Below are 27,114 nucleotides of genomic sequence, written 5' to 3'. Positions count from 1 at the left end.
CACCCACCAACACCCGACGCGCGTTTCGCACCGAAATTTCCTCCAAGAAAGAAAGCTCCAGATGCTTCTCTGTATAGGGCTCCCCCAGCAGTAGTTTCCAGGGTAATTGGGGTGCTGGCCATAGCATCAGCATCCAACGAAGGATCTACCCTACTGGTCCACATATCCTCCTCAAGCCCCCTCCTTATATTCAAGGGTAGGCAGATAGGTTGGATGGTTTTCAGGTCCCCCAGACATGGAAGCTGTGCCTCAGAGATTAAGGCACTACAGGGGGTGATTTTTGGTATTTGGGAGCAGAGGGGTCATGAATGAACAGTCGGGAAATGTCCCCATGGGTTCATCAAGAGGCATGGGCACATTCAGGCTCCAGATGGTAACTAAGCTAATTCAATTATTGGACGTATTATACGGTAATTAAGACTCTAGACAAGCTAGATAATATACAGAGCATCAAGACAACACTCCTAAAATCAGTAAAAATATGAACATAGACAAAATGATACCCCACACACCCTATTGCACCATCACATATATATTTAATATTATACAACATGGTAAACATAAATTTTTAAAAAACATTTTTTGTCTTTTTTTTTTTTTTTGTTTCAATAATTTTTTATTAGAAAGGTATTAACAAAGACTCCCAACATAGGAGTGTAAGAAATAATATTGCATTTGTATCATTTTTTGTCTTTTTTTCCTTTCTTTTATTTAGCATCTCACGCCATATTAAAGTAATAGAAGTTGATTAAAGTTGTTTCTAGGAAAAAAAATAAACTTTTGGGGTGATTGCAAATTTTTTGCATCCCCACCTACATAAAAAAATGTTTTAGAGAGAATCCTGGTCTGGTGGAGCGAGCCTCTTCTCTTCATACATATGACTGTTGTATGTGAACCTCTGAATTCTTAAGGGCTGCGGAATATGTTGATGCTATATAAATAAAGATTATTTTTCTTACTATTATTCTATGCCTGGTACTACAACCATTGGGAAATTGATCGTCTAGAGCAGTATATAAATGTTGATTTCATAAGTGTGAATAAGTAGTGACAGTTCCCGATATTTCAATTTTAATAACTAATGAGGTGCAATTTATACATTTGAAGGTCTTACTGCATACCTCCTAATATTTAAGCCCCACCCCTGCGTATTTGGACTCCGCCCCTGAGCAGTGGGATAACCACCAATGTGACCTTCAGATGTAGTTAGAAATCTCCCATTCTGTTATATCTTCTTGTTAAAAATGAGATTCCCATCAAACCTTCTGTTGATAAAATGGGCTACATAGTTGTCACACATTGTAACACTGCGATCTGTTCTGTTAAAGTAATGGAGACCCCAGATATAACGGTGAAGCCGTCCCCTTCCCTGGATGAACGTGAAAGTCCCTATCTCAGTAAGACCTGCTCCATTACAGAGGAGCTCCTCCTAGAAGACATGCTGAAGAGGAAGCTAAAATTTTATTTCATGAATCCCTGTGAAAAATTTCGAGCTCGTGGTCGCAAGCCGTGGAAACTTTGCATCCAGATCTTAAAGATCGCGTTATTTTTTTATTTATTTTTTTTATGTTTGTTTTGTTCTATAATTTTTTATTGTTTCGGAGACTGGTGCAAACTTGCAACCCATGCATCAAGAGTATATATATATATATATATATATATATATATATATATATATATATATATATATATATATATATATATATATATATATATATATATATATATATATATATATATACTCTTGATGCATGGGTTGCAAATTTGCACCAGTCTCCAGAACAATAAAAAATTATAGAACAAAACAAACATAAAATAAATAAAAAAATTATATATATATATATATATATATATATCACGAATGTAATGATAGTTGACCGCGGCGGCTGTAGAACCATCCTGGATAATCTCCGTTTCCATGCAATTACCGTTTTTTACGTGGACCACAAATGTTTTTCCCGATTCCTGTCCTATTTCAAAAAGGGACCTGTCGTCAGATTCTTATTCTTATGTTATGCGAGTGTTTGATTTTTATTTCTTTATTGTTTCTTCTCTTACCATCCATATCTAATGCGTTTTTAACATCAGTTTTTACATACTGTAATTCTCTGTGTAATTTAAAGCTCGTTTACACATGTAATAATGGCATCTTGTATAAAGATTTAGATAGAATAGCCTGTATATATTGTCAAAAGCCCCCTACATATACTATGCAGGCACCCTCTAGTGCCTTTCATGTGGCACTAAAGGGTGTTTCACCTTATTTAATCTATTAAACAAATAAACAATGTGGGGTTCCTTCTATTTTTGATAACCAGCCAAGGTAAAGCAAACAGCTGCGAGCTGATATCAGGCTGGGAAGGTCCATAGGTTATTCGGTCCTTCCCAGCCTAAAAATCCCAGCCTGCGGCCACCCTAGAAGTGGTACATCACATAAGATGCTCCAATTCTGGCACTTTGCTCAGCTTTTCCAGAGATGTGTCACTTATTAGACTGTGTGCTCAGCATTCCGAGCTCTGCAATATCTACAGTGGAGAAAACCGGGATTTTATCAAAAGTGCACCAAGCAGCCCAGTAAGTGACACATTGCTGGAATCAGGGTCTCTGCCTCTACATTGTGCTGCTCTCAGACTCCATAGTAAAACCCTGCAGATACATTCCCTTTAAGAAATGTCAATATCGCATAGTAAATAGAAGGGCATAATGCAGCTTTATGCCGGGAATACAGTGTAACCAGCCAGCGTAGGTACATGGTGGCAGAAACCCAACAGTGACTCTTCTCTATCATCATACTGCTCGCCCTATAGGGGGCACCATTCCATGGATACGAATATACTAAGGAAATGCCCCTTATGGATGTCAGAGATGTACAAGTTCAGGTCACGATCAGAACACACTCTTTAATTTTTACTTTTTTACTGATAAAGTTTCTGTGATCATTACCGATTTTAAAATAGCAAAAAGTTACACAAAGTTGTCAAAGTTTCATGTGATGACTTCCAATAACCGAGAGATATATTATCATTAGGACACTGGAGTCACCAGCAGGAGACTGGACGTTCCTTAGACATAAGTACAAGAGATTCATTGTCCTTGTCTGCTGGCTTCATTAAAAGAAAATGATCGTTTTCTCAGCCCAATGACTGAAGATGGATGGTCAGTGGAGAACATGTTAACCCTTTAAGGGGCTGTGCCGTCAGGACTATATATATATATATATATATATATATATATATATATATATATATATATATATTTGTTTTTTTTTTTTTGTTTTTTTTTTAGCATAAGGATATTACATCTGTGATTTGGTCAGATGTTCCTTAAAGGAGTTGTAGTTATTCAGTGGACAGGTGATGACTTCCTGATCAGTGGGGGTCCGACCACTAGGACCTGTACCCATTAGCATGGAGAACTTTTATCTGGAACGTCAGGTCAGACATTATCCTCATCCATAGGTTAAAGGATAATTATCCGATTGCTGAGGGTTTAAAAGTTGGGCCCCCACCATTCTGAAGAGCGTGTGCTCCTTGCCTGGGAAACCAGCCACCTCTGAGGTAGACTGTAACCTTGGCATCGAACTATAGCAAACTATATAGAATTAAAAATCTTCAGAATGGAGGGGATCTTTACTGAGTAATAAACTGCCAAGGTGCTTGTTTTTACCAGCACTTTGCAATATGAACCATTAATGAACATGAGAACACCAAATAGTAACTTCACACTAGGCAATTGAATCTAAATAATTTTATTGAATACAAAAAAAACATCTTTATAATAGCAGTAAGGGCATACTTCCAAGTACAGGAACATGGGGGGCTATCCAAACAGGGATTACCATTAATATAATGATATCATGATACAGACATAAGTATGACCACGTGATAAGGTCACTGTGCCAGTGATCACATGTAATACCGCTAAATAGCAACATACATAAATATACACAGAAGAAGGTAATGGTATAGTTACCAATGGAAAACACTGCAGGACCACCCACCAACACCCGACGCGCGTTTCGCACCGAAATTTCCTCCAAGAAAGAAAGCTCCAGATGCTTCTCTGTATAGGGCTCCCCCAGCAGTAGTTTCCAGGGTAATTGGGGTGCTGGCCATAGCATCAGCATCCAACGAAGGATCTACCCTACTGGTCCACATATCCTCCTCAAGCCCCCTCCTTATATTCAAGGGTAGGCAGATAGGTTGGATGGTTTTCAGGTCCCCCAGACATGGAAGCTGTGCCTCAGAGATTAAGGCACTACAGGGGGTGATTTTTGGTATTTGGGAGCAGAGGGGTCATGAATGAACAGTCGGGAAATGTCCCCATGGGTTCATCAAGAGGCATGGGCACATTCAGGCTCCAGATGGTAACTAAGCTAATTCAATTATTGGACGTATTATACGGTAATTAAGACTCTAGACAAGCTAGATAATATACAGAGCATCAAGACAACACTCCTAAAATCAGTAAAAATATGAACATAGACAAAATGATACCCCACACACCCTATTGCACCATCACATATATATTTAATATTATACAACATGGTAAACATAAATTTTTAAAAAACATTTTTTGTCTTTTTTTCCTTTCTTTTATTTAGCATCTCACGCCATATTAAAGTAATAGAAGTTGATTAAAGTTGTTTCTAGGAAAAAAAATAAACTTTTGGGGTGATTGCAAATTTTTTGCATCCCCACCTACATAAAAAAATGTTTTAGAGAGAATCCTGGTCTGGTGGAGCGAGCCTCTTCTCTTCATACATATGACTGTTGTATGTGAACCTCTGAATTCTTAAGGGCTGCGGAATATGTTGATGCTATATAAATAAAGATTATTTTTCTTACTATTATTCTATGCCTGGTACTACAACCATTGGGAAATTGATCGTCTAGAGCAGTATATAAATGTTGATTTCATAAGTGTGAATAAGTAGTGACAGTTCCCGATATTTCAATTTTAATAACTAATGAGGTGCAATTTATACATTTGAAGGTCTTACTGCATACCTCCTAATATTTAAGCCCCACCCCTGCGTATTTGGACTCCGCCCCTGAGCAGTGGGATAACCACCAATGTGACCTTCAGATGTAGTTAGAAATCTCCCATTCTGTTATATCTTCTTGTTAAAAATGAGATTCCCATCAAACCTTCTGTTGATAAAATGGGCTACATAGTTGTCACACATTGTAACACTGCGATCTGTTCTGTTAAAGTAATGGAGACCCCAGATATAACGGTGAAGCCGTCCCCTTCCCTGGATGAACGTGAAAGTCCCTATCTCAGTAAGACCTGCTCCATTACAGAGGAGCTCCTCCTAGAAGACATGCTGAAGAGGAAGCTAAAATTTTATTTCATGAATCCCTGTGAAAAATTTCGAGCTCGTGGTCGCAAGCCGTGGAAACTTTGCATCCAGATCTTAAAGATCGCGTTGGTGACAATCCAGGTGAGCTCACAAATGAGATGGGAAGGGCCTGTGTGTTTTGTGCAGGATGTTGGACCTTTAAGGGCTTTTCCAAAGTTCTTTAGTGGGTAAAGTTGCAAAGTGCGTGTAAAGTCAGGCAGCTTTGCAGTTTATTTATAATTCACTGTTTGTTGCCTAGGGTACCGGCCACCTCTGCAGTTTATAAGCAATGGTCCAACTACTAGGCATGAAGAACAAGTCTTCCAAGCTATTTGCTATAAAGGTTGTGAGCGCTGCTCTGAAGTTGGCCATATCGATTAATCCACGCTTTCAATATCGCTGTGCTCCTTTGGTGATGCAGATGAGATCATGCATCATCAGAGAGCGCAGAGTTCTTGCCACCTGTGCACTCGTGCTGCTGGCTGAACTGTCAATCAGGAGAACACTTCCCCATGGGAGTGCAGTGGTGCGCTGCTGAAGATCAATAATGACACAACCACTTTAATCAAACCGTGCAGTCTAATTTCAGTTTTTCTGCACAGCTTTGAAAAGCCACCTAAAAAGCAGAACTTAAAGGGTTGCTTCGTCATCAGGAGAGTGGCACTGACGATGTCCTTTTTGACCGACACCTGCCAGGACGTGTGCTTGGCTGCCAGGTGTTGTGCACCTGTCCTATCCATTAGAATAGGACAGTGGTGAACACAGACAAGAGGGCCCCTGTGCAAGAACAGTATATGGGCCCCTCTTTGTGTCTGGGACAGGCTGTGTGCTGATTTTGAAGGTGCAAATTGGCCTCTTGGGAGGCTGCACCAATAGGATGCACAATACCTGCCGGCCATGTATACCTACTGGCTGGCACCTGTCCAACAGGACATTATCAGTGCCACTCGCCTCCCGATGCAGAAGTAAGCAGTGCCGGAGCAACCCTTTAAATACAACATATGGCTAAATGGGTTGTCCAATAGGAAAAATTGACTTTTCCTGAAATAGCGCCTCTCTTGTCCTTGGGAGGTGTTTGATATTGCAGCTCAACCTACAGTTCACGTGAGTGGGGATGAGCTGCAATGCCGGATACCTATAGGCAAGAGTTTTGTCGGAGAAATATAAGGGTGCTTTAAAGTAGCTGCCAGATAGTTTAAGAACTAAAACTAGTATGAAAACTAGAAAAAAAAAACTATTATTCACCTAATAAATGCTCGACTTCTGCGCCGATGCTTTGGTGGTCCCGGACTGTATTGGTTATTTTCAATGTCCCGTACCTGATAGCATTTCCACTGGGGTCACTGATTGGCTGCAGCAGTTGCATACTGTTATGGCACGTCCATGCTCCAGAAAATTAACCCCTTAGTGACGGAGCCAAGTTTTTGAAATCTGACCGGTGTCACTTTATATGGTAATAACTCTGGAACGCTTCAACAAATCCCAGTGATTTTGAGATTGTTTTTTCGTGACACATTATACTTTATGATAATGGTAAATTTAAGTCGATATGTTTTGTGTTTATTTACAAAAAATATCCGAAATTTGAGAAAAATGTTAAAAAATTAGCAATTTTCACACTTTGATTATCCCTTTAATCCAGATAGTCATACCACAGCAAAACATTAATAAATAAAATTTCCCTCATGTCGGCTTTACATCAGCACCATTTGTAAAATGTTTTTATTTTGTTAGCATTTTAGGAGTTTTAAAAATGTAGCAGTAGTTTTTCATTTTTTCAAGGAAATTTACAAAATTTACTTTCTTAGGGACGTATACATGTTTGAAGTGACTTTAGGGGTCCTATATATTGGGAAACCCCCAAAAGTTATACCACTTAAAAACAGCACCCACTGACATATTGAAAACTGCAGTCAGGTAGTTTATTAACCCTTCAGATGCTTTTCAGGACTTAATGCAAAGTGGCATGACAGAAATGAAAATGTGTATTTTTACCACCTAAATGCCGCTAACTTCTGAACAGATTACTACAGCCGGCAGACTCTAAGGCCGCTAATTGGTTATGAATTGCCATGGCAAACATCAGGACCACAAAATCATGATCTGAGGGCACCAATTTGGATAAAGACAAAGCCCCCACACTCTGTTAACCATTTATAATGATGTAGTCACTATTGACAGCAGCATCTAAGGGGTTAAACGGGTATGGAAGGTGCAAACACTGATCGTGGCTGATAAAGCAAGTTGTCAGCTATAGTGTACAGCCGACAGCTGCTGGATTGTCACCTGTATGGGAAGGCTATTCTCTTATATCTCAGGTCAGTTAAAAGACGTATTGGCGGTCATTAAGGGGTTAAACAAAGCCCACCAGGGACCACCAGATATCTGTGCTGCAGTGGAGTTATTAGCAGCAGATAATTACAATTCTTAATGTTTCAGACAATCCCCAAAATCTATTTTAAGTAAATCTCCGCTTCAGCGGGGCATTTAGAAGAGCAGGTACCGTATGTCCTGAACATTACCGAACAAAAGTGCACATTCAGGGAACTAAGCAATGTTTTTTTCACCTCTGTATAACAAAGCCGTAATTGTAACGAGCTGCTGTACTGGTGAATGGCTGCATTGTGTGCTCTCCCGTAGCTGGTGTTATTTGGGCTCAGCAATGAGCTGGTCGTCAGTTTCAAGGAGGAGAACACGGTGGCCTTCAAGCACTTGTTTCTAAAGGGCTACAAGGATGCAAGAGATGATACGTACGCCGTCTATCGGCAGGAGGACGTCTACGATCACATCGCTTTTACAATCCGGCGGGTGAGTTCATATGGTAATTTCACAGCTTTTGACTTACGGCAGCTAGAATTTGCCTTTTATGACAACCCCCTTGAACGTCTTAAAGATCTGTATTGCCAAGTTTTGAACGCTAAGGTTTGGATACGGCTTTAAAGAAGGCTACTACTTGCGATATTTATTTTATTTCAAAGTACAAAATTAAAGGAATAGTGTGATTGCGTACGCTTTTGTATATTTTAACATACAAAGGTTAAGTACATATAAAGATTAAATGTACATATACTCACATCATCACCAAGGAGCTTTTAAACATCATCCTTCTGGAATATCAGAGAAGCAACACCAAGACAGAGAACCTTCTGGAAAATTCACAACACGGCATAGGCGTCCAAACTTATGCAAGTATCGCAACACTGTACACATATACGTACAGGTATACAACTTTCTGCTTCTGGCTTAGCCAAGTTTCTTTAGCCTTACATAGTGATTTACACTGTGTAACTCTGGTTCAGCCTCGTCCTGTACTGGCCAGCTTTTGGGATAAGATGAATCAGAGATACCAGGCAAACATCAGACAATGGGGCAATAAACCCATAGAATATAAAAGCTCCCAATGATTAAATAAGTCCACTACAGACAGAGGATAAATAAAATCTCCATATTTTACAATAACAAACCTAGAACTATTTGTGAGGTAAAAACTTTCAGACAATAAGTAAACCGTTCTCAGGATTGTGTCACTATGAACATTCTGTCTGTTAGGCTATGTGCACATGTCCGGACTCATTTCAGAAATTTCTTGAGCAAAACCGGACTTTTTCTGCAAGAAATCCGCATGTGTTTTTCTTGCATTTTTTTGTGCGGATTTTTCATGTTTTTTTTTCCGGAGCTTCCTCATGAATTAAATAGTGGGAAATCCGCGAAAAATCTGCAAAACTAATGAACATACTGCGTTTTTTACCGTGATGCGTTTGTGCAACATGTGCACAAAAATTGCAGATTGCATTCTATTAATAGGATGCTTAATGGATGCGTTTTTGCGCGGTTTTATCGCGTTTTTATAGCGAAAAAAACGTGAAAAATCCGGAACGTGTGCACACAGTCTAAATGTATGACCAGCAATGCTGCTCTGCCATGGTCTGAATGCATTCTGTATATTTCAATATGGACTCAAAATATCAATTTTTATGTTCCCACTGCAAGATCTGGCAGTTTATGATTTTTTTTTTAGGGGTTTCATCATGTTGTCTGTTGTGGATGATGACGGTGCCTCGTTATGATGTAGGATGATTTTATGCCTCAGATTAGGACAAGATCTTTCGATGACCAAATAATTTTCTTTATGGCTTGTGATAAAGGTGCCAGACTGGAGATTAGAGTACCATGCTTGGCCGTCTCCTGCAATCACATTGACAATAAATGGAGCAGCAGAGGTCCATGTCCGACCTCCGCTGCATTCACATTGGCTCTTCAGTCGGATCTCCCTTCAGACAGGGTCCCAGCGGAGTGATCATTAAGTGATTCCTTTATTAATTTGGTACAACCCCTTTTAAGGTTGTGCTGACTTTTTATTCCTGTTTTCACAGTACCTGGAGCTCAGAAATATATCAGTCGGGAACCATGCCTATGAGAGGATGGCAGGGGGGCAGCACGGGATGACTGTCTGCAAGTACTTCTATAAACAGGGGAGCATCTTTCCTGGAAATGAAACCTTTGATATTGATCCTAAAATTGAGACAGGTAATATAACCTGAAAGTGAAAAATCTGGTGCTGACTTTAAAGAAAGAGACCAGATTTGTAGTTTGCACAACCACCGATCTGCACGTAGATCAATGCTGTTTAATGGGGCAATTAATTAATGCATGACTTCTGCATGATGGATCAAAGAAATTGCCTTCCCATACCTAACATTAATGACTCCCCAAACCATCCTGTTGGGTTTTTTTTTCTGCTGAAAATGCTCCTCTCTTGTCCCTAAACACATGGACACTAATTACTATACGCCCGTCTCTCATATTAATATACTGACCCTTATGCTTATATTCCGACCTGTTCTATGCTTCCCACCTCTACTATTAAAGCCCCCAAATCTCCATGGATGCAGAGACCCCTTTATGGCTCCTCATTACGGTGTCTGATTTGGTCCCTAAATTTGTCACTCTGGAAAAATTCCAAAACTTCCCAAACAGCTCGCCCTCTGTCATCTTCCCGGGACCCTTGTGGGACATTGGGGTCTCTATATAGTAGTATTATCTATAGAGAGTGATCGTTGCTGTAGATTCTCCTATAAACATGGGGAGGATGGAATAACCTCATATAATGGGAAGATTAGGGGGTCATGAGAGACGGAAAGTCCTGTACAGCTGGTGAGAGCCTCTCTCCTTCCAGAATGCTTCACTGTGGAACCAATGACCCCGATAAGTGATCTCTCCCTGGACGACAAGTTCTGGAACATGACACTGGACTTCTATCGGTGAGTCCCAGTTTCACAGGTAGCGTCCCAGTTTCCCCAGTTCACGTAGCTGCTAATGTGAATTATTTACTCCTCCAGGCTCATCTCGGTGGAGATCATGTTCAAACTTAAGGCGATCAATCTACAGACCATCCGTCACCATGAGCTCCCTGACTGCTACGACTTCACCGTCACAGTGAGTACATATAATGTGCCGCCCTCTAGTCACCTGGAAACCCACATCTACGCTGCGTCTGTACACCGGCAGGCAGCGCTTGTATCATGGGAAGGCGATCATTTAGGTCACATTCATACACAACGTTTTTACCTGCTTTTGTATTATGCCAATGTTTTCTGATATTTGTTTCAGCTGGTTACATGTTTACTATTATTTATTTTTTGAATTACTGTCTCATAGGAATAACTGTTTTTGTTGCCCATAGCAACCACTTTCAGCCCAGCTTTTGTTTTCATACTGCTCTGGTAGAATGGAATCTTCACTGTCGTTGCTATGGGCAACAAGAACAGTTTTTCTTTTAGAAAATGTAATGTTAAATTTGCACCAAACTCTTTTTGGACCTGTATTTTTCAATCTTTTTTTTTTTTTTTTTAACATTACAAGTCATGATTCACAGCACGTGTGATTCCATTTCTTCCTCTGTGGCATCACATGATTTGTGTTGTCAAGAATGCTATACATATTTTGATGAGCAAACAGCTGGTAAAAAAAAAAGCCATACTTTTTTTTTTTTTTTTAATTTCCACAAACACACAGAAAAAAAAACAAGTAAATTGACTAGATATCTGATAATCACATGTCCATGTTTTCAGTACTTTTCGTCACAGATGCCACACGTACCCATTATAACCTATGTTGCTATGCGCATGTCCAGCAAGGACAAGGGTCAATACAAATCGGTGGGTCCACGTAAAACACTTAAAGCGCATCCGTGTTCCATCCATGTGCTGTACTTGTTTAACGTTGCAAAGTATAGGAGAAGCTTTGTCATTTCTTTTTCTTTTGCTATACTGGAAAAACACTAATGACACACACCGATCCAAGACACTGGTGACACCGGTACTGTTTTTTTTCCCATACCGGTATTTTATTCTGACGTAGCCTAATACTGAGAATGATAGAAAATTATCAGCGACGAGTGTTTGCTTAATTTTGCCTTTTGGAAAGCAAATGAACAGTAAAAAAATTGCGACGGTGTGCATAACCATTGTATATGGTAAGAAAGACATGTCTGCTATATTCCAAAAACTGTCGCTCTTTCGCATGGTTGTTTGGTATTGTAGCTCCACTGTATTTACTTGAATGGGATTGAGCTGCAATACCAGTCACAGCCAGAAGTAGCGCTGTTGTTGTTTTGTTTTTTTACAGAAAATTCTGATGCTGTTCTCATAGTCACTTACATTGCAGACAAAGGGATTTTTTTATCCCCTGTTGGACTAACACCTATCACACGATGCAGGTATATCTTATGGGTATGCCAGGGCTTTAGGGTACAGACCACTCTTATCGGATCTATTAGCTATTATAAAACTCAGTTCCCCAGGACTGAAAAATCCAAGATTGTTCCTTTCCTCCAGGGTACCTGTATCCTTATATCCCTATATGTACGTATATAAGAAGGTGTAATCAGGCCCCTGCTTTGCTTTGTCCTATGCAGATCACCTTCGACAATAAAGCACACAGTGGCCGTATTAAAATACGCCTAGATAATGATGTTGGCATCCAGGAATGCAGAGACTGGCACGTGTCCGGGTCCAGTAAGTACAAGTCTATTTTATAAGACCTATAATATCCCTGAGACATCCCAAAGCTCAACCTCTATGTAATAAAATAAAGCTGAAACCTCACATTGGTTGACTCATCTCCAAGGCCCAGAGCGACTGCTGCCTCTCCTGTGCGCACTGACACTGGATGATTGTGTCGGCACGCTCAGTTCCGGTGTTGGCGCGCTCATGGTGTCGGTGTTGGCGCACACACACACAACGGTTGTGGGTATACAAACTTCCAGATGTAGCGAGCGGCAGCCACAGGCGGGCAGGAGCCAGATGTCAGAGCACACCTGCACTGACGCTACGAGCGTGACGCCGTGATCATCCAGTGTCAGTGCGCAGACATTGTCTGCATTGAACATACGTCTGTACTCTAGCCATTTCCCTAAACACAATTTTTATGATTCAGTCACTTTTTTCTCTCTATGAAAATAATAATTTTGTGTTTTGTTGTCCCTTTTTAGTACAGAAGAATACTCACTACATGATGATTTTTGATGCAGTCGTAATCGTAACTTGTATATCTTCCATAAGTCTCTGCATACGATCAGTGGTTCGAGGTATTCACCTTCAGAGGGTAGGTCTTTATGATAATATCAATCATTTACCATTTCAGGTTATATCCTATTGAATAAAACAATGGTCACCCTGCATGAAAATTCAAAGGTTGCCTTGTTTATTTTGATATATACACTAGTGGTGGCGCTGTTGCATTGTTCTCTATGGAAAAAAACTGTCCATGGATGTGGCTAAGAGTGGAACTGCAAGTAACTTAAAGGGAATTCAGTAAGACTTGCTGCTTAAAATCAGATTTTTATGTTAAATGTATTTTTAAAAAACCTAAAAATAGCAAGATTTCAATCTTTTTTTTTTTTTTTTTTTTTTTTTTTTTTTTTTTTTAAATTCAAATTGTAAATGTGAAAAAATTGCATGTTCGTAAAGGTAATGTACCTCCAGAAAATTAAATCCTTTTTGTGCTAAATTTTGCCAAAGATCCCAAAGTGTTTCTTTATTTCATTTTGGGTAAATAAATAACTTTATTTTCTGCAGCACTTAGTCACGAGTCCCTGTCCATTGTGGGAAATCGCCATCTAGATCCCTCATCTGAGACTGTGGGATAATTTCAGATGAGCCAATAGAAATGAGAAGCAAAGCAGAAAGCTATTTTTATTGGCTACTCTGCAGGGAACAGGGTGTGGGGAGAGCGACTGAGCATGTGCGTCCCCCGACGCTCGAGTCATTAGGCGGATGTTCTCATTGCTATACACTATGAACACTAGTTGGTGCTACGCTATGTAAGGAGATGTCAGAACTTATCAGTAGATCACTTTTTTTATCAGCCTGTAAATGGGAAACATGATTTGATATTTTTTTTATGATGCATCATTACACATCCCATCCAGCGTGTAGCAAAACCTGTTTATATCCTTCTTTATCACCCTAAGGAATATGTGGGCTTTGTCCATCAACGTTTCTCCAAGTCGGTGCCCTTGTCAGACCAGATGGAGTTTGTCAATGGCTGGTACATCCTAATCATTGTGAGCGATATCCTGTCCATCGTGGGCTCCATTCTCAAGATGGAAATCCAGGCAAAGGTAAGTGTCGGCTCACACTGTACATAGAGAGAGATGTGTGTGGGGTGAAGGATGTACTATGGAAGAATGGCTTTACATTTTTTTTATGACTTAAATAGTTCCCAAATATTAATTTTATAAATTATCATTGGTTTGGACCCTTCTGCTGCAACCCGCAACAATTCTGCAGGCATTTAACCAATTTTTAGGCTTAAAATTACAGAAAAAAACTTTCAAATTCAGACTTCATAATACTGCTGCATAGTGCCAAGATAATAATGCCTTACACGGTTTCCATAATGCTGCCATATTAGATAATATTACCATGTACTGGACACCTACTGCCATTTAGTTCAATGTAATACTGCCTTATACCGTATACAGTAGATACTACTGCTGTATAACAGCATACTGCCCATAACATTCCAACATATACCGCTTACATAATACTGCTATATAAGATCATCTAATCTGAACAGAGATTTCACTGTCCGTGTAGGAGCACTGAAGAGGAACAGAAATAAAACTCTCTAAAAAAAAAAAGAGACTGCTTGTCCTGGTGGTGCCTCTGTCTGTAACTGTCTTCCAACAAAGTCTCAAAAACATAGAGCAGATGCCGTGGTACAAGGAGAGCCGGACAGGGCCTCCTTAATGCTCCAGCGCACGTTTTTTACCAAACTGTCAGAAACTGACTCCGTGAGGGCTAACGTCCTGTAGTTGGACCTGTGCTGAGTCTGGAGACGCCGTGGAGGAACGCATGATCGGTTTATCGGTGGGTTAATGGTGGTCTGCACTGGCATATCCTTGGACGGTCACAAAAACCTCTGCTTTGTAGCCAACTGTACCCTGACTGTTTGACTCTGAAGATTTCATCTTTGTATCTTTGTCAGGCTTTACACTGGTGCAGTGGACACCAGGTTCCTCCTGATGCAGGTTAATGCCCTGCCTCCTGGTGCAGTGGGCACCGGGTTCCTCCTGGTGCAGTGGACACTGGGTTCCTTCTGGTGCAGGATAATGCCCGGCCTCCAGGTGCAGTGGGCACTGGGTTCCTCCTGGTGCAGGATAATGCCCGGCCTCCTGGTGCAGTGGGCACCGGGTTCCTCCTGGTGCAGGATAATGCCCAGCCTCCTGGTGCAGTGGGCACCGGGTTCCTTCTGGTGCAGGATAGTGCCCGGCCTCCTGGTGCAGTGGGCACCGGGTTCTTCCTGGTGCAGGATAATGCCCAGCCTCCTGGTGCAGTGGGCACCGGGTTCCTTCTGGTGCAGGATAGTGCCCGGCCTCCTGGTGCAGTGGGCACCGGGTTCTTCCTGGTGCAGGATAATGCCCAGCCTCCTGGTGCAGTGGGCACCGGGTTCCTTCTGGTGCAGGATAGTGCCCGGCCTCCTGGTGCAGTGGGCACCGGGTTCTTCCTGGTGCAGGATAATGCCCAGCCTCCTGGTGCAGTGGGCACCGGGTTCCTTCTGGTGCAGGATAGTGCCCGGCCTCCTGGTGCAGTGGGCACCGGGTTCTTCCTGGTGCAGGATAATGCCCAGCCTCCTGGTGCAGTGGGCACCGGGTTCCTTCTGGTGCAGGATAGTGCCCGGCCTCCTGGTGCAGTGGGCACCGGGTTCCTTCTGGTGCAGGATAATGCCCGTCCTCCAGATGTAGTGGATACTGGGTTCCTCCTGGTGCAGGATAATACCCGGCCTCCAGATGTAGTGGACACTGGGTTCCTCCTGGTGCAACAATAATGCCTGGCCTCCTGGTGCAGTGGGCACCGGGTTCCTTCTGGTGCAGGATGATGCCCGTCCTCCAGATGTAGTGGATATGGGTTCCTCCTGGTGCAGGATAATACCTGGCCTCCAGATGTAATGGACACTGGGTTCCTCCTGGTGCAGGATAATGCCCGGCCTCCTGGTGCAGTGGACACTGGTTTCCTCCTGGTGCAGGATAATGCCCAGCCTCCAGGTGCAGTGGACACTGGGTTCTTTTTGGTGCATTACTGCAGGGTAATGCCCGGCCTCCTGGTGCAGTGGACACTGGGTTCTTTTTGGTGCAGGATAATGCCTGGCCTCCTGGTGCAGTGGGCACTGGGTTCCTCCTGGTGCAGCATAATGCCTGGCCTCCAGGTTCAGTGGACACTGGGTTCCTCCTGGTGGAGGATAATGCCCAGCCTCTTGGTGCAGTGGACACTGGGTTCCTCCTGGTGCAGCATAATGCCCGGCCTCCAGGTTCAGTGGACACTGGGTTCCTCCTGGTGCAGGATAATGCCCGGCGTCTTGGTGCAGTGGACACTAGGTTCCTCCTGGTGCAGGATAATGCCCGGCCTCCTGGTGCAGTGCACAGTGGGTTCCTCCTGGTGCAGGATAATGCCCGGCCTCCTGGTGCAGTGGGCACTTTGTTCCTTTTGGTGCATGACAATGCCCGGCCTCCTGGTGCTGTGGACACTGGATTCCTCCTGGTGCAGGATAATGCCCGGCCTCCTAGTGCAGTGGACACTGGATTCCTCCTGGTGCAGGATAATGCCCGGCCTCCTAGTGCAGTGGACACTGGATTCCTCCTGGTGCAGGATAATGCCCGGCCTCCTGGTGCAGTGGACACTGGGTTCCTTCTGGTGCACGATAATGCCCGGCCTCCAGGTACAGTGGACACTGGATTCCTTCTGGTGCACGATAATGCCCGGCCTCCTAGTGCAGTGGACACTGGATTCCTTCTGGTGCAGGATAATGCCCGGCCTCCAGGTGCAGTGGACACTGGATTCCTCCTGGTGCAGGATAATGTCCGGCCTCCAGGTGCAGTGGTCACTGGCTTCCTCCTGGTGCAGTATAATGCCCGGCTTCCTGGTGCAGTGGGCACCTGGTTCCTCCTGGTGCAGGATAATGCCTGGCCTCCTGGTGCAGTGGACACTGGATTCCTCCTGGTGCAGGATAATGTCCGGCCTCCAGGTGCAGTGGACACTGGCTTCCTCCTGGTGCAGTATAATGCCCGGCTTCCTGGTGCAGTGGGCACCTGGTTCCTCCTGGTGCAGGATAATGCCCGGCCTCCTGGTGCAGTGGACACTGGCTTCCTCCTGGTGCAGGACAATGCCCGGCTTCCTGGTGCAGTGGGCACCTGGTTCCTCCTGGTGCACGATAATGCCCGGCCTCCAGGTGCAGTGGGCACCTGGTTCCTCCTGGTGCACGATAATGCCCGGCCTCCAGGTGCAGTGGGCACCTGGTTCCTCCTAGTGCACGATAATGCCCGGCCTCCAGGTGCAGTGGACACTGGATTCCTTCTGGTGCTGGATAATGCCCGGCCTCCAGGTGCAGTGGACACTGGATTCCTTCTGGTGCTGGATAATGCCCGGCCTCCAGGTGCAGTGGACACTGGATTCCTTCTGGTGCTGGATAATGCCCGGCTTCCTGTGGCCAGATCTGTTCAGGTTTGGGAAAAGTTTTCAGCAATGAATTTCCGCCATTATGCATTTAGTCCAGTTGTTCTGCACTTGTTCCACAAACACAAAAAAATGTATTTTCACAGAAATGTCCATTTAAAATTGCAGAACGTCTTTTTTCCTTTTTATCTGTAAAACCATGATCTCGCCGTATCAGGAGAGCAGCGGATTTTGTACACGTTGTACTTGTACGATGAGACGGCGGGTCACTTGATGACAGTTAATGACTGACATTATCACCACCTCTCGCTGCATGACTTGTTCTATTAGATGTTGTTATCCATTATTGTACCCATCTCCCTGCATCAGCGACTCTAAGATCTGTCCATAGTGCCCATTACCAGAATCACCTGCTCTATCAGCTCATCCTGTCTCACCATTAGATTCATTTCCCTCTGTTGTTCCCTGACCCAATTTTATGTTTTTTTAGACATTTTGTCATTTCAGTTTCGAGCAGCGCTGTTTATTAATGACCATCTGTTCATGTGTTACCATATCTCCGAAGACACAAGGCAGAGCAACACTGCACTCCCTCTGCTTCTTCATTCTGCTAACCTACACACCATCTACCACATATATTAAAATGATCAATATTCATATTGCCTGTCAAGGTATATAGTCTGTACCTTAATAATGAGTATATTTCTCTCCAACAGAGTCTGACAAGTTATGACGTCTGCAGTATTCTCCTGGGAACATCGACCATGTTGGTCTGGCTCGGCGTTATTCGCTATCTAGGGTTTTTCCAGAAATACAATGTAAGACGACTGTTCTATCAGATTTACATTTTTGTGAGGTTTTGGCAAATTTTGCAAATAATTTTAACAATCTCCTATCTATGGGGGCTTGCAGCCCCTTACCGAAATCTGATGACTGGAACAAACGTGGATTGGACAGCTTTCATTTTCTGTCCAATACAGAACATGTTGAGAAGGACTTCGCCCCCCCCCAAAAAAAAAAAAACACCAAAATCTATGCAAGCAGCAATATTTCTAAAATGAATCACCAAGATGCTTTTTATTTCCATACTTCACAACACAATACAAACTGCATATTTTATTAAATACATAATAGACCTGATGAGGCTGGTGCACTTGGCTTGAAAATCCTTGTCAGATCAGCTGAATAATCGTGAGCTCTAGCTGGACATTTTAAAATGGTAATTTCAAGTGAGAAAATTTCTCATAAAGCATTAATTATACAGCTGTTTTGAAATTGCATTTTTTTTCATAGTAAATGCAACAGCCTCATCAGGTCTACGAGATCTGTTTTATAAGGTATGCAGTTTGTATTGTGAATTCTGGTGAGAAGTCACCGAAGTCCAGACATCTGATGGGGCTGGTGTACTTACTTTGAAAATTCACGTCAGAATGGATTCATAATATTGAAATGAAAGTGCTAATTTTAGTCCAGTTAAAGGATTCATAAAATGCTAATTTTTATATTGGGAAGAAAAACTTTTGCAATGGATTAGACAACCATTCTAACACAAATATATAATGTCAGCAAAGCAGCCTCATCAGATCTATGAGATCTATTTAATAAAATATGTAGTTTGTATTGTGAAATCTGGTGATTGATAAGCTGTAACATATATGTATATGTAATTTTTTATTTTTCAAAACCAGAATTTAGGCTCTTCGTAAAACCTCTCCATTCTAGTATTTGGCTGTCAGATTATATATTCATAAAGCCGTAGATTTCCTCCATTTTGTACAGATCTTGATCCTGACGTTGAGGGCTGCTCTTCCCAATGTGATCCGGTTCTGTTGCTGCGCAGCCATGATCTATCTGGGTTACTGCTTCTGTGGTTGGATTGTACTGGGGCCGTACCACACTAAGGTAATTTTCCTGCACGTCAGCCATCGTTCATCCTTTACACTGCACGCCGGTGATCTGTATGCTTCTCCTTCTTCAGTTTAGGTCCCTGAACATGGTCTCCGAGTGTCTGTTCTCCCTCATTAATGGAGATGACATGTTCACCACTTTTTCCATCATGCAGCAGAAAAGTTACTTGGTCTGGTTATTCAGCCGGGTTTATCTTTACTCCTTCATCAGTCTGTTCATCTACATGGTCCTCAGTCTGTTTATTGCCCTCATTACTGACACCTACGAAACCATTAAGGTGGGTGGCATTCGGTGTTCGATTTCTATAATGGTTAAAGAGGATTTCCGCCTTTAGGCAATTCTCACTTGTTAGAATGGTCTCTTGAGATAATTTGAATACTTTTTTCCTGTAGAGCTTTGCCAATAAGACCCCAGACATAGCTGATCTCTATAAGAAAAGCCAGTCACAACCAGCCACTCTGACAGGCTTAAAAGGGGTTGCTTTGGTGACTGAACGATATTAGGGACCGCAATGGGCACAATGCAGACCCCTGCTCACTCCCCATTGTATAAAAGCATTGCTTGACCTTTTTTATTTGCTCCATCGTTCTCCTTTTATTGTTCTAGTTACCATTTATAGACATTTTCTGATTTTAAGATAAAATGGATATATTAACAAAGCAGGTCAGATAGATTTTCAGAATAGATGAGGATCCTGAATAGAGGATATGGTTATGACAATAGCTTTTCTAAACTGAACACTTTGTTATTCGGATCACACTCCAACTCAGTAAGTCATAAAATGAAGACGTTAACATCAGAATCCATAGCTTGTAGTTCATGCTGATAGGACCCTAATGCATAGCATAGTAAAAGTTATTTTTAACCCCTTCATAACATGTGCTGCACATGTACTGCGCATGTCGTGTCCCCCCCTTTAGATGTGGGCTCCGGCGCTGAGCCCGCATCTTTCCCGGCACATGTCAGCTGTTTTGAACAGCTGACATGTGCACCTAAGAGCCGCGGGTGGAATCGGGATCCACCCGCAGCTGTTAACCTGACAGCGGCATTTAATGTGATCGCACTGGAAGTGTGTCACTAATTCCGCCTATCGGCACCTGTGTCACATGACCGTGGGTCGGCAATGGGTTGGCATGACACGCCGGGGTCTGCAGAGCGGTCAGCGCCGTTCATTGCAAGTGAGCATTTCTGCTACACACAGGTGATCTGTGGGAAACTATTGACAGTCGCTCACTTTTCTATTTTAATACGCCCAAGGAATTAAACCAATCATCATCCTTAGGGTATGTTCAGACTGAGTTTTTGAAGCAGGCCTCCTCCAAAAACTACTTTAAAAAGTTCTGTAAAGGTTTGTTTTATTCATTTCTATATAAAACGACTCGTTGTTCATACATTCAGTCTTCTGTGGTGTGTGTGTGTGTGTGTGTGTGTGTGTGTGTGTGTGTGTGTGTGTGTGTGTGTGTATATTTAATTTTAATTAAACCACTTCAGATTTTTCCCCCAAAATGGCTAAAATAAATAACCAAACCATTCTCCAGGCAAAGCTGCTATAGTTTTACAATGGAAAGGCTTCAAAAAAACACATGAAAGATGCCCGGGCGTTCTTTAGGGTGCTTTGTAAGCTGTTTTTTTTTTTTCACCCCAAAAATTGCCCAGAAAGTGCTAAAAAAAATTGTTTTTGTTAAGGATACATAAAAGATAGAGTGGCGGTGTTCAATGAAGCACTTTCTGCTTAAAAAAAAAAAAAGTCACTTTTGACTGCCAGAAAAGAACCATAGTATGAACATATCCTAAAAGGATTATTTCCATGACAGATCTGTAGGGATCCACAACCAAATGTGCAGTGTAGATCTGTAGAATTTGTATTTATCTATTTGGAACTTTCATCTTTTCACATAAAATCCATTACATAATGAGATTTTCATTTTGACGTACCTTTAGAATTACCAAAAAGATGGCTTTCCGCAGTCCGAGCTTCACGCTTTTGTGTCGGAGTGTAAGGATTTACCAACTTCCGGACGTTACAGAGAAGTGGAGGACATGTCTGCGTCGCTGCTGTGTTGCTGTGAACGGTGAGGGTCCATTAGATTTATTGCAGGGGGGTGAGCTGAGCCTGCAACATACCTGGCGGATACCGGCTGGGTTATACAGCCGTCATCTGCCTGTTACAGCAATAACTGGAACACACCCTGTTTGCTGCTTAACCGTGTAAATGCCGCAGTAACTATTTGCGGTTGGAAAATAATGGTCACCCCATGGGAACTGCTGGAGGCTTCCATGGCTGTCATCCTGTCTTCTCTCTGAAGCTCGGCTTCATAAGAGAACATCGCTGTGTGTATATTATATATATATATATATATATATATATATATATATATATATTAGATGGTGGCCCGATTCTAACGCATCGGGTATTCTAGAATATGTATGTATGTATGTATGTATGTACGTCGCGCTTAGCACAGCCCAAATAACAGCCAGCCACGTAGTATATAACACAGCCCACGTAATATACAGTACAGACCAAAAGTTTGGACACCTTCTTCTTTAAAGATTTTTCTGTGGAATTATATACTTAACAAAAAAGTGTGAAACAACTGAAAATGTCTTATATTCTAGGTTCTTCAAAGTAGCCACCTTTTGCTTTGATGACTGCTTTGCACACTCTTGGCATTCTCTTCGCTTCAAGAGGTAGTCACCGGGAATGGTATTCACTTCACAGGTGTGCCCTGTCAGGTTTAATAAGTGGGATTTCTTGCCTTGTAAATGGGGTTGGGACCATCAGTTGCGTTGAGCAGAAGTCTGGTGGATACACAGCTGATAGTCCTACTGATTAGACTGTTAGCTGCTTTTTTCTTGCCATAAAACAAATTCTAAGTAAAGAAAAACGAGTGGCCATCATTACTTTAAGAAGTGAAGGTCAGCCAGTCCGAAAAATTGGGCAAACTTTGAAAGTGTCCCCAAGTGCAGTGGCAAAAACCATCAAGCGCTACAAAGAAACTGGCTCACATGAGGACCGCCCCAGGAAAGGAAGACCAAGAGTCATCTCTGCTTCTGAGGATAAGTTTATCCGAGTCACCAGCCTCAGAAATCGCAGGTTAACAGCAGCTCAGATTAGAGACCAGGTCAATGCCACACAGAGTTCTAGCAGCAGACACGTTTCTACAACAACTGTTAAGAGGAGACTTTGTGCAGCAGGCCTTCATGGTAAAATAGCTGCTAGGAAACCACTGCTAAGGACAGTCAACAAGCAGAAGAGACTTGTTTGGGCTAAAGAACACAAGGAATGGACATTAGACCAGTGGAAATCTGTGCTTTGGTCTGATGAGTCCAAATTTGAGATCTTTGGTTCCAACCACCGTGTCTTTGTGCGACGCAGAAAAGGTGAATGTATGGGCTCTACATGCCTGGTTCCCACCGTGAAGCATGGAGGAGGAGGTGTGATGGTGTGGGGGTGCTTTGCTGGTGACAGTGTTGGGGATTTATTCAAAATTGAAGGCATACTGAACCAGCATGGCTACCCCAGCATCTGGCAGCGGCATGCTATTCCATCCGGTTTGCGTTTAGTTGGACCATCATTTATTTTTCAACAGGACAATGACCCCAAACACACCTCCAGGCTGTGTAAGAGCTATTTGACCAAGAAGGAGAGTGATGGGGTGCTATGCCAGATGACCTGGCCTCCACAGTCACCAGACCTGAACCCAATCGAGATGGTTTGGGGTGAGCTGGACCGCAGAGTGAAGGCAAAAGGGCCAACAAGTGCTAAGCATCTCTGGGAACTCCTTCAAGATTGTTGGCAGACCATTCCCGGTGACTACCTCTTGAAGCTCATCAAGAGAATGCCAAGAGTGTGCAAAGCAGTCATCAAAGCAAAAGGTGGCTACTTTGAAGAACCTAGAATATAAGACACTAGATGGTGGCCCGATTCTAACGCATCGGGTATTCTTGAATATGCATGTCCACGTAGTACACTGCACAGCCACGTAGTATATTGCCCAGTTATGTAGTATATTGCCCAGTGACGTAGTATACAGCACAGAGCCACGTAGTATATTGCACAGCGACGTAGTATACAGCACAGAGCCACGTAGTATATTGCCCAGCCACGTAGTATATTGCCCAGCCACGTATGTCACAGGTTAAAAAATAAAAAATAAACATATACTCACCTTCCGAGGGCGCCTTTTAGTAGTTCTGTCGCCTGTATGCAGTGCAGGTGGCAGCTTCCGGTCCCAGGGTGTGATGACGTCGCGGTCACATGACCGTGACGTCATGGCAGGTCCTTCTCGCAGACCATCCTTGCCACCGGAACCTGCCGCTTGCATGGAGCGGTCACCGGAGCGTCGCGAGGAGCGGGAAAGGCGGCGGATGGTGAGTATATAATGATTTTCTATTTTTTTTATTATTTTTAACATTAGATGTTTTTACTATTGACGCTGCATAGGCAGCATCAATAGTAAAAACGTGGTCACACAGGGTTAATAGCGGCGGTAACGGAGTGAGTTACCCGCGGCATAACGCGGTCCGTTACCGCTGGCATTAACCCTGTGTGAGCGGTGACTGCGGGGAGTATGGAGCGGGCGCCGGGCACTGACTGCAGGGGAGTAGGGAGGGACTAATCGGACTGTGGCCATCGCTGATTGGTCGCGGCAGCCATGACAGGCAGCTGGCGAGACCAATCATCGACTTGGAGTCCATGACAGACAGAAGCCGCGACCAATGAATATCCGTGACAGACAGACAGACAGACAGAAGGACAGACAGACAGACGGAAGTGACCCTTAGACAATTATAAATTATATAGTAGATCATTTCAGTTGTTTCACACTTTTTTGTTAAATATATAATTTCACGTGTGTTAATTCATAGTTTTGATGCCTTCAGTGTGAATGTACAATTTTCATAGTCATGGAAATGCAGAAAAATCTTTAAAGAAGAAGGTGTGTCCAAACTTTTGGTCTGTACTGTATAGCACAGCCCACGCAGTATATAGCACAGCCCACGCAGTATATAGCACAGCCCACGCAGTAGATAGCACAGCCCACGCAGTAGATAGCACAGCCCACGCAGTAGATAGCACAGCCCACGCAGTATATAGCAATGTGGGCACCATATCCCTGTTAAAAAAAGAAAAAAAGAATTAAAATAAAAAAATAGTTATATACTCACCTTCCGGCGGCCCCCGGATCCAGCCCAGGCCTGTAGCGATGCTCTTCGCGACGCTCCGGTCCCGCTACAGTCTCGCGAGACCGCTACGTCATCTGGGGTCATTGCCGCAATGCATTGTTGGGACCGGAGCGTCGCAAGGTGCGGAAAAGGCTGCCGCGGACGCCATAAGGTAAGAATATAATTATTTTTTTATTATTATTATTTTTAACATTATAGGTTTTTACTATTGATGCTGCATAGGCAGCATCAATAGTAAAAAGTTGGTCACACATATAGGGTTAATGGCAGCGTTAACGGAGTGCTAAAGCGCTATGTGGGCGCTGACTGGAGGGAAGTATGGAGGGGGCACTGACTGGAGGGGAGTAGGGAGGGGCCAATTCGCGGCCGGACTGTGCCTGTCACTGATTGGTTGTGCCCAGCTGGGCGCGACCAATCAGCGACGTGGGATTTCCGTGACAGACAGAAGTGGACCTTAGACAAATAAATATATATATATATATATATGTGTTACATACAAAACAAGCAGACAACACAAGTTCAAGTCCCTGAAAGGAGCTAAAATCTATAAAAATCAATTAAAAATATTAAGATAAAAAATGAAAAGTTTGAAGCATCCCCATTTCTCCCTTTTTTTTTTTTTTTTAAATAATATAAATATATACATATTTGGTATAGGAAGGATTGGCACTTTGCCTGACAATAAAGTAGATCTCTTTAATTCTAATTCCTAGACAAACCCTTAATATAACACCTGTCTGTCTTTTTTTTTTTTTTTTTTCTTTTATCTGTGCAGGTAGTAATAATTCCGAAGATGAAGATTTGTTTTCCACCTCCATCTGTAGGATATCTCTAGATACAAGCTCTGAAAAATCTATTAAAGGGAACTTTTAACCCCGAAGTGCATCCTAATGAGAGGAGCTGCTACAACTTTCTCGGAACAGAAGATTTGGGACCTAAAGTGGTGAACAAGGAGGCAGGGACTTCCAGGGATTTTTCCAGATTTCCTCATCCATCATTGTCCCATTGAAGGATGCTGCAGTCAGTCTCTGAGAAACCTGAAATGGCTGATACCAGAGAATGATAGCTTGTATTCAACTGCACAACAAATAGACTCTAAGTTTGGTGTCCCTGGTCTCCGCACACCATTTCCAATGGGCATTGTTGCTATCCGTTGTGTATGCGCTGTTTCCTGTCCGAGGATCAAATGGGATTGTGTGGCGTGTGTACAGTATGGCGGCATAAACTCTTCTAAGGTGGAGTCCTCGGCAATACCTGTCACACGATCCTCCGTTTTCTGCCTGTGTCTCTTATTGAGAAGTTCAGAATAATGGGGATCTTTATTAGTAGTGATGCCAAGTCCAGGTGGGCAAACGTGGCACAAATGGCACCAAATTTATCTCAATGATGCAACTCATCGGTTATGTTAGATGCGCTTATACCGCCTCATGTACATCTGTCTATGCCGATAATTTCCGTAAGAAGTATGGTGTATCCTGTTATTATACAAGTTTCTCTTGAAAGTTTCCAAAACTCTTGGTCGGTGTAACACGTCAAAAAGCACATAATAAATTTGGCGCATGACTTTTACGTTTTTGTTTTTTTGGTTTTTTTTTACATGCTTTCTGCTTAGAAAAAGTGTTTAGGTTTCCCGCGTATAGGTGGTAGCCACAAGACTGCATGGCAGATCTAGGAGGATCGCGGTCTTATGATGGACATGTACAATAATCTGTGGCTGTGGTACATTTTTTTTTTACATTGGCGCAAGGTAGCTGAAAGATGCGCCAAATTAATTTAAAAAAGCGCAGACCTCTTAGTGAATTTTTGGAGCGTTCTTCTCCATAGCCGCGATAAATTAACCTCCGTGAGTTGAAGGAAAAACAGAAAAAAAAAAATCCCTAAAAAAAAAAAAATAAAATAAAAAAAGTGGCTGCTCTTTCCCAAAAACAGCCGCACGCCGGTTCACAGGTTGTATCTTTTGATTACAGCCTAGACCCATTCACTTTATTAGAACCAAACTGCAAAGTATTGGCAATAGCTAGTCTGAAATGACAGACATTCCCTGAGGCTTAGTTACAGGGGTTCTCCGCTTTTCCCTTGACAGTAAAAAAGATCATAAAGAGCTCCCCTCTCTTCCCCTACTAGGACTAACCAGTGATTTACTGTTGTGTGTGGAACTGTTCAATTTCCATGCAGCACCCCCACAGGGGAAATTGGGCATTACACGAAACCAGTTCACATTTATAGGTTGCCAGGACAGGACCAGTCCTCCAGAACAAGAGATGCTACACTATGGCCAAAGATGAGAATCAGAAACAAAGGACCCCTCAAGTTAAGAATTCACAAATTGGGTGTAAGAAAGTGGGTTTTCAAAACTGGATAACCCACACCCTTGTCAGCATTACCGGACCGAGCCTCTGATTACAAATGGACTTGTTCCTCGCTTTTTTTTTTTTTCTTAGGCTTAAAATGAGGCTCACATACCAAAATGAAGTAAGGGGCACCCTACTACTTAGTGCTAACTGCTGTTAGCCAACCAACCCTATCAAGACCTCAACATTTTTTAGTGGATAGCCCCCTTTAAGGCATTTAAGGACAAGTATATCGCTCTATGGTAGACAGAGATGTTTGTGGGAGCCGTATGATGCTTTAGGAATAGCAACACCCCCAACCTCCCTTGCAAAACAGCTGACGTGGCTGCCGACAGAGGGGCCCCCCTTGATATCAGCTCGACAGCAC

The 27,114-nt window shown here is 42.8% G+C and overlaps 1 protein-coding gene across 2 annotated transcripts in view; it reads left to right on the top strand.

The window, feature by feature from the left end:
• MCOLN3 (mucolipin TRP cation channel 3) overlaps positions 1 to 25,965 on the top strand; it is a 28,840-nt gene extending 2,875 nt beyond the window's left edge. Inside the window, exons 1-14 of one of the 2 annotated variants that reach the window (XM_077277629.1) lie at positions 3,027 to 3,156; positions 5,217 to 5,446; positions 7,985 to 8,152; positions 9,718 to 9,871; positions 10,521 to 10,605; positions 10,684 to 10,780; positions 12,261 to 12,360; positions 12,837 to 12,949; positions 13,818 to 13,967; positions 18,015 to 18,116; positions 19,078 to 19,200; positions 19,277 to 19,483; positions 21,148 to 21,278; positions 25,172 to 25,965. In XM_077277629.1, coding sequence (XP_077133744.1) covers positions 3,150 to 3,156; positions 5,217 to 5,446; positions 7,985 to 8,152; positions 9,718 to 9,871; positions 10,521 to 10,605; positions 10,684 to 10,780; positions 12,261 to 12,360; positions 12,837 to 12,949; positions 13,818 to 13,967; positions 18,015 to 18,116; positions 19,078 to 19,200; positions 19,277 to 19,483; positions 21,148 to 21,278; positions 25,172 to 25,175 — 1,671 coding nt within the window. In that variant the 5' untranslated portion in view covers positions 3,027 to 3,149 and the 3' untranslated portion in view covers positions 25,176 to 25,965. Of the gene's footprint in view, positions 1 to 3,026; positions 3,157 to 5,216; positions 5,447 to 7,984; positions 8,153 to 9,717; positions 9,872 to 10,520; positions 10,606 to 10,683; positions 10,781 to 12,260; positions 12,361 to 12,836; positions 12,950 to 13,817; positions 13,968 to 18,014; positions 18,117 to 19,077; positions 19,201 to 19,276; positions 19,484 to 21,147; positions 21,279 to 25,171 lie in introns of those variants that run through there. The other variant, XM_077277630.1, reaches the window with a different exon arrangement.
• The last annotated feature ends 1,149 nt before the right edge of the window (positions 25,966 to 27,114 follow it).

The sequence above is a fragment of the Ranitomeya variabilis genome, chromosome 8, assembly GCF_051348905.1.
Source record: "Ranitomeya variabilis isolate aRanVar5 chromosome 8, aRanVar5.hap1, whole genome shotgun sequence".
NCBI classification, from domain to species: Eukaryota; Metazoa; Chordata; class Amphibia; order Anura; family Dendrobatidae; genus Ranitomeya; species Ranitomeya variabilis.
Note: the sequence above shows the minus strand (reverse complement) of the source record. Positions and strands in the feature narration are given on the sequence as shown.